Raw genomic sequence first — 12,528 nt, 5'->3', positions numbered from 1 at the left:
AGGATTAACTGGAAGGTTAAATTCATGCTATGCCTATTGGACCTTTTTTTTTTTTTTTTTTTTTTAAATGGCGCCATTGTAGTCGATATCTCCCAGAAAAGTCAATCAGACACAATATTTATTTGAAGCAGTTTTAATAAATAGTCATATGAGTTGTTAGAGGTTAATATAATCGTTATATCTGAAACTAATTGTTTCCAGAGCATTGAGTAATAAAATCATCATGTACAAGTAAAAAGAAAACAGATTATGATCTCATGCTAGGCAATAAAACTTTACATAGGAAGTCCAATCCGGCCACCTCAGGTCTCTGGTCCTTCAGAGGAAACATCAGTTCACGTTGTGCTAGCTGGTCAGTCAGTCGGTCAGGCAGAAGATGCTGACGCTAACACACTCGTGTAAGTGATTAAGGTCAATTTCCCATTTCTTCATACTCTCTCGGGTCAGTACTGAACACAGAAACAAAAGTAATGATATAAATGGAAGCCTTCTGGAAAACCAAGAAGGATGCAAAGTCATCCCAGAAATAATCCCTCTAAATAGCAGTTGTGTGAATATATTCAAAGAGTTAAGTGTGTTTAACAGAGAATATTCTGCGGGTGGTTCATCTGTCACTGCCTGGACTAACAGAGACGGACAAGCTCTTAGCATCGTAGGAAAGAGTGGAGTATTAATGTCTGCGGTTAAACAAGGTGTTAAACTTAAACCAATTGCATATTGTGCAAGTGCAACAATGTGGCTAATATGAGCAAGCAACAATCTCAATCCTAGCTTTAGGAAGAATGCAAAAGCCAACACACACGGCCCCTTCCATCCCATGTAATACACCAGGCTATAGAGTTAAAGGGCCAGTTTACCTCAAAAACAGAAATGCATATTTCTCCTCTTACCTGTAGCGTTTTTATCAGCCCACATTGTTTTAATGTGGAGGTTACAGAGAGTTGAGAGGTGTAGTAGAAATGTCTGCTTCCTCTCAAATCTAATAGCACTTGGTTGCACAAACATCAATAAATACATTTGAGAAGAAAAACAAAGCTATGTTTGGATGCAGAAATAAGGCCCAGTTACTCTAGATAGTCTAGGTACATGATAGGTGGCACTACAGGTAAGAGGGAAAATATACATCTTTGATTTTGGGGTTAAATATCCCTTTAAACCCCTACACAGTTTGTCTTATATATGATGATACTATGAAGGCTGCTACTTTCATGAAAACAAAAAGATAATTTGGTCACTTAACAGATAAACACCTGGCCCTCCGGTATTTACAATTTGAATGTGCAACATCAGCATTGGTAAGTATGTACATGGAATCTAACTGTTCCTCAGCTGTAGACACAGAAATCTGATCCGCCCTGCGATAGAGCCGTCCACACAGAGGGCAGAAAAGAATGAAGAGCATCTGAATCAGCCGTCAGCCCTACACACAACCATCAAGAAGCTAAAGGAGCATCAGTTAGTCATTAGATGATCAGTAATACGAACAGACGGCATGTTTAACAGGTATAGTGTCCTCTAGAAGCTGAAGCATTGCACAGTGTGCCTACACCTTCCTCTGATCTGCGACCTTCTCCTCGCCTCCCGCACACAGTAGAGTGCACGTACACGACTAGTTAACCCGCAGGCGCGTGTGCAAGGCAGGTCCTCAGCTGTGATTTAAAAAGAAAAAACAACCTCCAGGCTTTAGCGTCTGGTGTAGTGTTCCCTCTTTGTGTCCAACAGCTCCATCACAGGGTGGAGTAAAACAGGATGTAGGCTGCGGAGGACTTGACGGAAGAGGTGGAGATTTCGGTCACCTCGTGGTCGTCAAACTTGTACCAGCGCTGTTTGGGGGCGTTCTTACAGTAGGCTGTGTAATGGCCGCCATCCAGACCCCCGTAGTGGTTCTGGTGGTGGAGAAAAAGAAGGTTAGGCTTTCTGAGCAGAAAAACAATTATTATAATTCACTTTAAACTGCTAAAATGTTGAATATATTTTAAACAAACCTCGTTTTTTTGGCACCCACTATCAATCTGTGGTCAAAACATTGCTAAACTAATTTCTTATTGGTTTATTTTCCAACCGTGTATAGACCGCATCAACCAAAGGGAATCCTTATGAAACATTGACACAGATACAAGATATACACAGAAGGGTCAGGGGAAATAAAACGTTCTTCTCCCTGCTCCTTCCCACCATGTGCTACAAAATTAGTGTTTGTTTTAAAATAACTGCCATGTGTGGAATAAATAAATAAAGATGCTTTTGACTGCATATCTTAAAGACACATCATGGAAAACTAATTTTGCTTGTGCACAGGGATTTGGGTATCTGGCGTTTACTTACAGAAACTCCATAAAGGCTGTATCTCTTCAGGTTGTTTTTGGGTCCAATGACGTACTGGAACAGGTCCAGAGTTTCTAGAGGGAAATCTACAGACGTCTGTAGCTTCTGCTTCCATCTCCCCTCATAGGAGAATCTGCAGATATTAGACACATTAAAGAAAAAGAGTGTCATCATGGTACCAGTAACATTTCCACAAATTAATTAAATCTTATTTCCAAAAAGGTAAAAGTCTGCATTTAGTTTGAAGATAAGAGTGATGTACTCCTCAATAACAGGCAGTAACAAAGCCCTTCTCTATCACATTGATGCAGACATCACTACAGACCGTTTGAGGTGCACCAGGACAATGGGCGGGACCTTCCAGATCTCCAGCTTCTTGGTGGAGTCTCTGTGGGCTTTGCAGTGTCGGCAAAACACCTTGTTGTTGTCCGTCAGCTTCTCTTCCTTGGAGAACAGCCTCAGACAATCCTGCCAAGAAGCAGCAAGCATATCAGTCAGGTATAAAAAAAGCAAAACACATTTATTTAGTATATAGTATATATATAGTAACATTATAAGCCTCCAAGATGTAGTAAGATGATGGTTTGTGTGTTTGTTAAGAGAAAGAAACACTGAAACTCAACCAGAAACCATGTGCGTACATTTTTACTTTAATGTGGACTCTGCGGTCCCAAAGTTCAATGTTGTTATTGCTTCGAATAATCCTCAATGACACTTTCAAAGACATGTTTTACTTTGAGTAGCTAGGGGACTTGAAGAAGCTTGAAGCTCAAAACAAATGATTGAACACAGTAAAAACACACTTTACCAGGTTGACGTGTGACTGACCTGCAGGGAGCACTTGCTGGTGGAGGCCAGAGGCAGCGACAGGTACATGAAGGTCTCGAAAGTCCGTGACTTGCGGTGGCAGGTCAGACACTGCACGGTGGACTTGAACTGCCCCTGGAACAGAGCCACAATGATGGACTCGTTCAGCAGCTTGTGTTTGCTCCATGCCAGGTCGGCTGCCGCCTGATCATCCATATGGTCGTTATCCTCCTCCTTGTACCGCTTCCTGTTGTCCGCCTGGCACCAGAGACAGAAAATATGTTGATACACAAAAGCAACAGCAGCTCAAGGTGTAAGCAAGCTGTCTTAGGAGCAGTTTTTTTCTGGCCCTGTTAGCACTGAGAACTGCAATATGAATGTCTAAGTGAATTCAACACCTACAGTATCTAATCTCTCTCAGTTCATTTGCATGCAGTTCAGACAGATCAGTATGATAGGTAGGAAGGTATGAGAGGCAAGATTACCGCTTGCTAATTAACATCTCATTAATTAGACGGACTTATACCATTAGCCTAGAGATAAAAGGGGAGAGGGGACAGAGCCAACCTGATGGCAGACGGGTCTGAACATCACACAAAGGGGATGTGATGAGATGGAGAGTGTGTCATGAGGAATGGACGTCATCAGCCGTTACAACCTCATCAAAAACAATTGAAAGAGTGAATCTCAAAGCTGCCTTTTCCTCTCATCTCTGACTGCTTGTGGCCTTCAGTTGAAAACATTGAAAAACAATCATGTTTTGATGTCTAAAAATAGAAAAAGCATAATTATCGAGCTATGAAATTGTCTGTCCCTATTCATCTAGTCCTTTCCTCCATTCAGATGCACATGAAGCCGGTAACATCAGTCACTACAGGCAATGAGGCATGTCTTGGGTCTACATGCAGAGAGGTTCTGACAGAGCATCAGACCAGACAGATGCAGACACGCCACACTCACACTGCTGCAGGAGGACCAAGGACACACAGCTAGTTACTTACTTTCTAATTTGCCATCAAAATGTAACCAGGTGAAAAAAACAGAAGAAAAATGATAAACGACTGCGTTTGACATCGTTAACAGGCAGATGTGCAACAACAAACAACGGGTAGCAGAAGACATAGTTAAAATAAATAAATGACTTATAATTTATTCACTCAATATTTAATTGAGGTTGAGCACATTACATGTAAATGTTTCTCACAGCAGATATTGAAAGCTTTTACATACTTTATTTATGCCACACTGATGGTTCTGTTATAAATGTTTCATGAATTGCGTGCATTACCTTGTTAAGGTCCTCATGGAGCCCGTCCATGAGGAATAGCAGCAGCTCCTGGGAGTCTTGCTGGTCATAGCCAGCAAACTGGTCATTGATCTTGCCTATGGTGACCTTGAAGTCCCGCGGACTGATGCTCTTGTACAGACCGCTCCACAGCGCCTTCATGATCACACCAAACTCCTCCGCCACCTCCCCTTTATGGCCAAGGATGTTGTACCTAGGAGAAGAAAAAAAGCAGGGACAAATATCTTAAATATTTGCCTCATACATGACAGGAGGTAATCATTAGATACATATCCAGGCTCTGACCTGTTGATGTCCTCCAGGTAGTAATTGTTGTTGAAGTACTCCGCCATGGCAGGAGTGTTACACAGACATTGCAAGATGGAGTTCATGTAGCATGTGTTGCCCATGTTACGGAGGCCCGTCAGCGATGCACCCAGACCTCCAAAGGATGGGTTGAGGTTGCGAATTTTGGCAGCTGATGGCCGTGCGATCTCCACTTTAGAATAGACTTTAGTGGCAGGCCTGCAGGACAGAGGAACACAATGATAGAGCAGTTTCTGCAGCGATACGGCCAAGGAGAATACAATGTGCTGGACAGACAGTGGAGCTCCTTCTCTAACAGATTCCACTGTCACAAGGACAGAAACAGGAAGTCATTCCTGCCAACAGCCATAACTCTGCCGAGAACTAACTGCCCCATAGCATCTCTTTTGTTAACTGGACTTATAACTTCACACTGTACATTTATATTTCATTTAATATGCCATTCTTGCACACTAATGTAAATAATATCTTATTTTTATATTGTGTTAGCTGTAATTTAGCACTTCAATAGGATTTTATTTGTAAGATAGTCTACATATTTTTGTATTCATGGTCAACTTTGATATTTTCACTCTTTTAGTTCTGTTTTAGCTTTGATTTTAAAATGTTTATACTGTAATTTTTTTTATTTTCTACTCTTTTTTTTCAATTTCTAAATATGTGCAATGCTTTATTTAACAGCTTTATGCAGCTGCACCGAAAACATTTCCAAATTTGAGATTAATAAAGTATATCTTATCTTTATGTGTTCTATCCAAAAAAACACATTCTAATGATAGAAGCAAAACGCTACACACTAACACTTCTACTTCAGCAAAATATGTCTACATAATTTCGGGTAGCCTTGGTCTATATTTGAACATCTTGACACCTAGGTTTCATAAGGTTGTAATTTAGATTTGAATATCAACACGAGACTTCATAGGCTCAAGCCTGAACCACAGCTGGGTGGATTTGTTTGGACATGATAACTATGGGGTCAGATCAGTCTCATAATTCAGGAATGCACACAGAAGGATTCACATTTGTATTTTCAATGCACACACAAATGTGTTCCGTTTCACATACCCACACACATATGCACAGCGATGCATGCACAGAAAGCGGTTTGTGTTTGCAGGTTCAGCGGTTTGACACGGAAAACAAATGTGTGGATCAAAAATACATGTGTAAAACTTTTTTCTGTACTTGGATTTTATTTACATGCATGTGAAACGGAACACATTTGTGTGTGCATTGAAAATACAAGTGTGAATGCTTTCGCGGATCATGAAATACAAGTATGAATCCTTCTGTGTGCATTTGTGAATTATGAGACTGATCTGACCCCATAGATAATAGCTTTGTGAAGCACGGACAAAAAGTATCCATATTTATATTGTTATATCATAAAACATCAGAGAGCCTTACTTGGTCTCCCTGTTGATGGTGGGTATGACAGCGGCGGTGGTGGGGGCGGCGGTTTTCTTCTGGGCCTCCTCTCTAAGGTCCTGGGTGATATCGGGGGAGGAGTAGGAGCGTTTCAGTTTAGACTGCTCCCGCTCCTGCTCCTGGCTGGAGTCTGGCTCAGCTGGACGCGGTGGTTTCTGTTTAACTGTTGGCGGCGTGGAGGGCGGGGTCTGAGGAACAGTGACCTCCGGCGGGTACAGGTGGACACGGTTGGTTGGGGAATGGTAGTATCTGTACGTCCCTGTCACCGTGTCGAGGAACTAGCCAAAAATGGAGGGATGAACACAGAAAGAAAATAGGACATTAGGTTGAAAGAAACAAGCATGCATAAGGTAATCACTATTTATCAATTCAAATATATATGTTTTAAACCTTTTTTTTATCAAGTATAGTCTTCAATTAATTACCTTCATCCAACCAATTGGAAGGCCTGGGACACTCCTACCCATCTCCTCACTTCTTGCTCGGGTCAGGGGCTCCCTCTGCAGAAAAACAAACCCACACCAACTTCACTTAAAAGTTCTTAACATAAATCCTAATGAAAGAGTTTCATAGTGAAAGTAAAGGTTGGCATTGTTCAAGCATAAAATTATATGACTTAATTACCAACATCATTGTTTTTATGAAGCACAAAGGATAACTGCTGTAATCTCTTTAATACAAACACATTTGATAATGTCTACAACACTTGTTTAAGTCTAACAGGTGTTGAACTCTTATCTTTCCCAAACTATTTTACTTTCCAAGAGTCATACACAACTTTAAATCATTTAATTCATCAGATCAGATAGGTGTTATGTTTGTGTACAAATGGTTTCTTCATGTGGATTTGTGGTCTCACTGTTTCAACTGTGAGATAATAACAAGGGATTTTTCTGTTTCCCTTTAGCCACAGGTGTAAGACACAAAGCTAACGTGAGCATGTGATCACTGTTGTGGGATTTGGGGATTACTTTCTGACTTTCCCACAGACCGAGGGTTGAAATAAACGTTGGACTTTACTGTTTATTAACACAGAGAAAATAGGACTCACCTTAATTTCACTTACGATATGATTGGGAGCAGGAGAGTCCAGGGACATACTCTTGGAGGGAGGTTCAGAGTTTTGTTCCTTTCCCCTCCTCTCTTTGTCGTCCCACACCCTGTTCTCTTTATCATCTTCCTCTGCCTTCTGCCTTTCCAGTTTCTTTTTCTCCTGAGGTTCATTCTCCTGCTCTTCCTTCTTCCTCTTTTCACTTTGCTCCCTTTCTAACCTTTCCTTCTGCTCCTTGTCCCGTCTCTCACCCTCTGCACGACGCTCCTGGTTGCGTTTCTCCTGCTCTTGCCTTGCTTTCTCCATCACCGCTACCGCCTCAGAGTGTATCTGGCTTTGTTCTTCTTTAGACAGAGAAGTGTTGGCTGGTTTGACTGAGCGGTCGGGAATATATGGGCCGTTTGGCGAGGACCCGTTCTGGCCGGGCTTCGGCTCGTCCGACACCCAGACAGAGGGTTTCTTGGTACGGTCAAACTAGGACAAGAGAACAGGAGGATAAAACTAAACATGGGTGATGTTGAAACACACAGTCATCTATGGTTTATACTCTCCAAAAGATACAGATACAGTACCTGTGGGAAGGCTTTGGCTGTTGCAGGGCCCTTCTTACTAACGTCTAGCCCAGAATTTGTAGAGGCTGTGACGGTGGAATAGAGACAGTCTGGCAGCCCGTCAGGAACCTCTGAGGTTTTTGATGTGGGGGGTTCTGCTGGTGCAACCCCGTTCATCAGCACAGGAGTGGAGGCCTCCTGAGGCTCGGGTGTAACCTCAGGCTCTGGTGGAGGTGGGGTCGGAGGCTTTGGTTCCTCTAGGGATGGGTAGCTAAAGTTCACTGTTCAAAGAATCAAAAAATGAAACTCAATGTTAAAGAGAATCATTTAATATAGGAACATTTCACTGAAGATCCATTTAAATTAGCCATTAATATGGGCTTTGGAAACTATTGAGTGTTATAATGACACTTGGACAAGAGAGAAAAAGACTTAACGCTGGTCACAGTTTTGTTTATTTGATTGTTTTTGTTTTTAAGGTGAATGGAGGATCACACTTTGAGTGGGATTCAAGGCTCATAAGTAGATGTTATGGTAAAATGAGAATAAGCTCACTTAACATGAATTAGTTTGCTTCAAAAAAATCTTACAATAAAAACAACATCAGCTGCATAACAAACAATAAACTAAACTATGTGGCTTGATAAATACAAAGAGCCAAAGCTCTAAGGTGCCCATTTTGCTGGTAATACTCACACTGAGGGACGGAGCTGATGACATTCTGTCGAGGAGGGCGGACTTTAGCGTTGGTTGTGTACATGGGGTAAAACAACAGCCAGTTCTCGTAGCCTCCCTCCAGCACCAGCGGCTCACTACGCAGGATTGTCATGCTGTCCCACTGTGGAGAGTGCAAACACATCATTGTACCTCACAGGAAGGTTCTGCTGTTGTTATTCACACTCTAAACCCCACACTCTCACCTTATAAAGGGCGTCTTTGAGGCTCTTCAAGGTAGTGCCCAGTTTAAGGTCAGTGACAGAACTGAACCAGTCCAGCAGGACTATATAATCCACAAATCCCCGCCGCCTCCAATTCTCTTTGGATGCATCTGGCAGCTTCCCTTCAATCTGATTCACAATGACTCTGAAAAGGCACAAAGTACCAGTTCAGGAGGACATGTGATGGAATGTAGTCTTTTCTACTTCACATTTCTTTATCGGCACAAACAGAAAAACAAGTAACAAAAGGAAATAATAGATCCATTCATATTATCAATTCCAGCTTAAAAATGACACACTCAGTGTCAGATGAAACTATCAGCTAGAAGCCTGATCTCACCCTGGGCTGACGGCCTCCTCCGGCACGCTAATGCACGTCTGGCCCGGGACCTGAATGCGAGACTCCTCAAAGTCCCTGAGGCTGCGCGCATCCATGACAATTGTTGTAATCGTCTGGTCCCTCATCATGTGGAAAAGTTTCTCAGCTGAGATCCCACCAGCTGGCACCGCAGCTATCAGACAAAAAATAAATAAACACATCTGAAAAGGACAGTCTCAAATTCGAAAGACATCACAGGTTAAACACTGAAACTAATGGAACCTAATTTCTTAGTTTAAAGGAAGATTTGAACAACAGAAGGAAATGTATTTTGCTTACCTTTTGAGGTTGCATTCTTTAGTTCAGTCTTCAGTTCATTCTGTTCTCCTTTTATCTGACAAAGAAATCATCATGTTAAAACGTTAATATTGATTTGAATAATTCTGATTGGGACCCATGTCATTCATTGAATATTGGCCTAAAAATAATAAAACAAACTGTTATTCACACCAGTGCAAGTACTATCTTTACTGATTAAGCTAGTACTGGTGCTGGTATTACTGGCATGATGTAAACTGTACATTTAAAACTGTACATTTGATGAATGTTATAAAAAATTAAACCAAACCACGTTATTTTTTCAATCATAAACCACAACCTTCACATCCACTTCACTTTTAGACACACAGACTGAAGCAATCCTGATTCAAATGAAGTGTCAATCTTTTTGAATTTATAACAACAACAAAATAAAAGATATATATATATATGTACCTTTTTGCTGTAATTCTTGTTTGCTGAAGACACTTTTGGAGAGCCTCGACCGCTATCTTTCTCTGTCATTTCCTCCCTCCTTTTCTTCTCCTCTTGTCTCTCCTTCTCCTCAAGATTTTTTCGAACCTCAACTTCCTCATACCTGTTTAAAATGTAAAGATTAGCAGAGTTAGAATAGAATATATGTTCTCAAGTCCAATTTTGAATCTTATGCTTTAACAAGGAATGTGCAATATTTTAAAAAAGAACCTGAGTTTAAGGCTTTCAGAGAGCTTCTCTGCTGCTTCGATGGCTTTCTTAAAGCTGTTTGGCCCAAGCATGGTCATGTAATAGTCCTTTGTACATGGAATGGAGAAAAGTCATACACTAACTCCAATTTGTGTTACATTTCCACACAAAGTTACAATTTTATAATGTTTAACTATACCGGTTGCTGCTTGAAGTCTGGTCTTTTCTTGATGATGTCATACACAGTTAAATACTTCATGTACAGCACATAAGCTTTCTCCTCGTCTCTGTCCAGACGACACTCCTCTGCCGCCTTGAAGATTTTGCAGGCACTCTGAACATAGCTGCAACAGATCAAATAAAAAACACAATTTAAATAACATAATCACCAAGCGATTGTAACATGCTTGGGCTTAAGTTTTACTGGGGATTTATTTAACCCCGATGAGGTTTGGTTGATAAAGGTTACTGTACATTTCAAAAGGATTACACTTTATTGAAGCTTTAATGCAACAATCTTCCTCACATTTGATCTCATCTCTCAGTTCCTCTTTGTCATGAGTGCTTTACTGTATAGCTATACTGTAAACATGGAAGCTAGCATTACCTCCGGGTGCTTGTCTTGTCTGGCTTAATTTCAGCCTTTTTATTGAGTTCCCCCAGAGAAGTGGACAGGTACAGCTCTTTGAGCCCGTTGGAAACTGCAGGCATCTTGGCGAGTGTGTTCAGTAAGACTCACAGGCAGGCAACCATTTAGTGCTCTACACAAGCTCTGAACATCTCTGCAAAGCAAAATAAACAACACTGTGAGTTAAACATTTAACTAGTCCTGTTACAAATGTATTATCAAATAGCATTGATAACATCTAAGTTGCTGATGGCCTCTTATATTATCATTTTAAGTAAGACAACAGTTTAAACTATGCCCACCACAATAATTACACTATCGACTCATTGTTACGAGATATGGAAATGACTCCACCATGTTTGCTGACCTCAACTTTTCTGGATGTTCACTTGTGTTTGTTTACGTAAGAATGTTGCCAACATAATACCAGAATAAACAGCAGGGGTTTCTCTAACATAATAAACTAATAACTCTAACTCTGGAATTGGCAGACATTGCACTTGTTATTAAACAAATGTATTTATCTCTAAATATTATTACAATAGTAAAAGATCATTCCTTTTTCGAAATGATGTCGTTGCATTATTATGCTTTTATTGTGCCATTGCATCAGTGGCATAAAATGGGCTAATAAATTACAATAATATCGTTGATCACAATGATTTCTGCGACAATATACCATCTAACAACTGTCATGCAGCATTCATTATCGCCACAATTAATCAAATAAAAAACTAAGCAGATGTATGTTTGCAAAAGATATCAATCAGTGTCCTACCAAGAGACAGCTATAGCGATGTCTCCGCAGCAGAGATTGGTAGTGTGTACTAAATCTCAGTAGGATAAGCCCAACATGATTTCCTTATCAGTCATTAGGTCAGGCAAATACATTTACACAGGATTTTTTACAACAAGCATTGAATTGTGCTGACATCAAACATTTTAACTTTCACTTGCGTAACACCATGTAGTTATCTTGAGTATTATTATCATAGCATCATTGTAAGCTAATAAGAGTAACGTTACGTAAAGCTAAAACACTGTAAAACACACACTCAGTGGTGAATCTCTATCACTGTTATCGCAGTATTCTCCATTAGTTAGCTTGTGGACTTAAGTTAGTTACATGGAACAGGAAGACATGTCAACATGAACACAACAAGTAAGAGTTTAAAGGCTAACGTTAGCCATGACCGTGTTCATTAACTTGATGCTTGTTGGGCAGCTAATGAACAACTAAACACACGTAATTCAACACAGAGCACCAACCAACCACAGCTTTGGTATTAGCACCACTAAGTCACTGTTTACATGTTAACTTAGCTGTCTTGTCTTCTCTTAGCATCCTAGCTACGTCAGTTAGCTAGCTACGCTCTCACGCAGTTAACGTCAACGTTCGCTTCTGTGGGCATTTAACTGCGGATCAGATACGGCTAATATCATATTTAGATATAAAGAGATATCCTCTAGGCCTAATGCCAACACGATATTTTAAATTATAAACTGTTAATTTAAAAATTACCTCCTTATGATCCGTTGCTTATACTTTTTTGACAGCTGATTCCTGAAACCTACTTCCGGCTCCAGTTCTTCTCATGTGATGTTTTGCGGGAGTAGGTGTCCTTAATGTCGCATTACTGCCACCTTCTGGTGTTCATTTTCTGCTTCATTGACCACTTCATCTTATCCTTTCCAACCCCATCACCACTCCTAACTCCCAATCCTCCAAAATAATGTATTAATGGTAAACACTCCTGATTTTTTATAGCTGAGTGAACCGACCACATATTTTCTCATTGTTATTGTGAAGTGAAGGTTTCAGATTATTTACATTGTTTACAAAACCAGTCAGATGTGTTCCTGC

At 40.6% G+C, this 12,528-nt stretch overlaps 1 protein-coding gene across 2 annotated transcripts; it reads right to left on the bottom strand.

Annotated features, from left to right (window-relative positions):
* Nucleotides 1-117: 117 nt before the first annotated feature.
* Nucleotides 118-12,414, bottom strand: usp8 (ubiquitin specific peptidase 8). 2 transcript variants are annotated; one of them, XM_063881737.1, is made up of 19 exons: nucleotides 12,187-12,414; nucleotides 10,644-10,818; nucleotides 10,236-10,380; nucleotides 10,058-10,143; nucleotides 9,809-9,950; nucleotides 9,374-9,428; nucleotides 9,056-9,227; nucleotides 8,698-8,860; nucleotides 8,474-8,615; nucleotides 7,799-8,058; nucleotides 7,227-7,700; nucleotides 6,601-6,675; nucleotides 6,155-6,453; nucleotides 4,724-4,942; nucleotides 4,421-4,631; nucleotides 3,154-3,390; nucleotides 2,651-2,793; nucleotides 2,326-2,458; nucleotides 118-1,886 (listed from the first exon to the last, which is right to left on the bottom strand). In XM_063881737.1, exons 2-19 carry the CDS (start codon nucleotides 10,745-10,747, stop codon nucleotides 1,728-1,730), a joined length of 3,219 nt encoding a protein of 1,072 aa, XP_063737807.1. In that variant the 5' UTR covers nucleotides 10,748-10,818; nucleotides 12,187-12,414; the 3' UTR covers nucleotides 118-1,727. The 2 variants fall into 2 exon arrangements, with proteins under 2 accessions (XP_063737807.1, XP_063737808.1); XM_063881738.1 differs by having other exon boundaries at nucleotides 7,242-7,700.
* Nucleotides 12,415-12,528: the final 114 nt, after the last annotated feature.

This window comes from Eleginops maclovinus, chromosome 4 (assembly GCF_036324505.1).
Source record: "Eleginops maclovinus isolate JMC-PN-2008 ecotype Puerto Natales chromosome 4, JC_Emac_rtc_rv5, whole genome shotgun sequence".
Taxonomy (NCBI): Eukaryota; Metazoa; Chordata; class Actinopteri; order Perciformes; family Eleginopidae; genus Eleginops; species Eleginops maclovinus.
The sequence above is the reverse complement of the archived record's forward strand: the minus strand, read 5'-3'. Positions and strand labels throughout refer to the sequence as shown.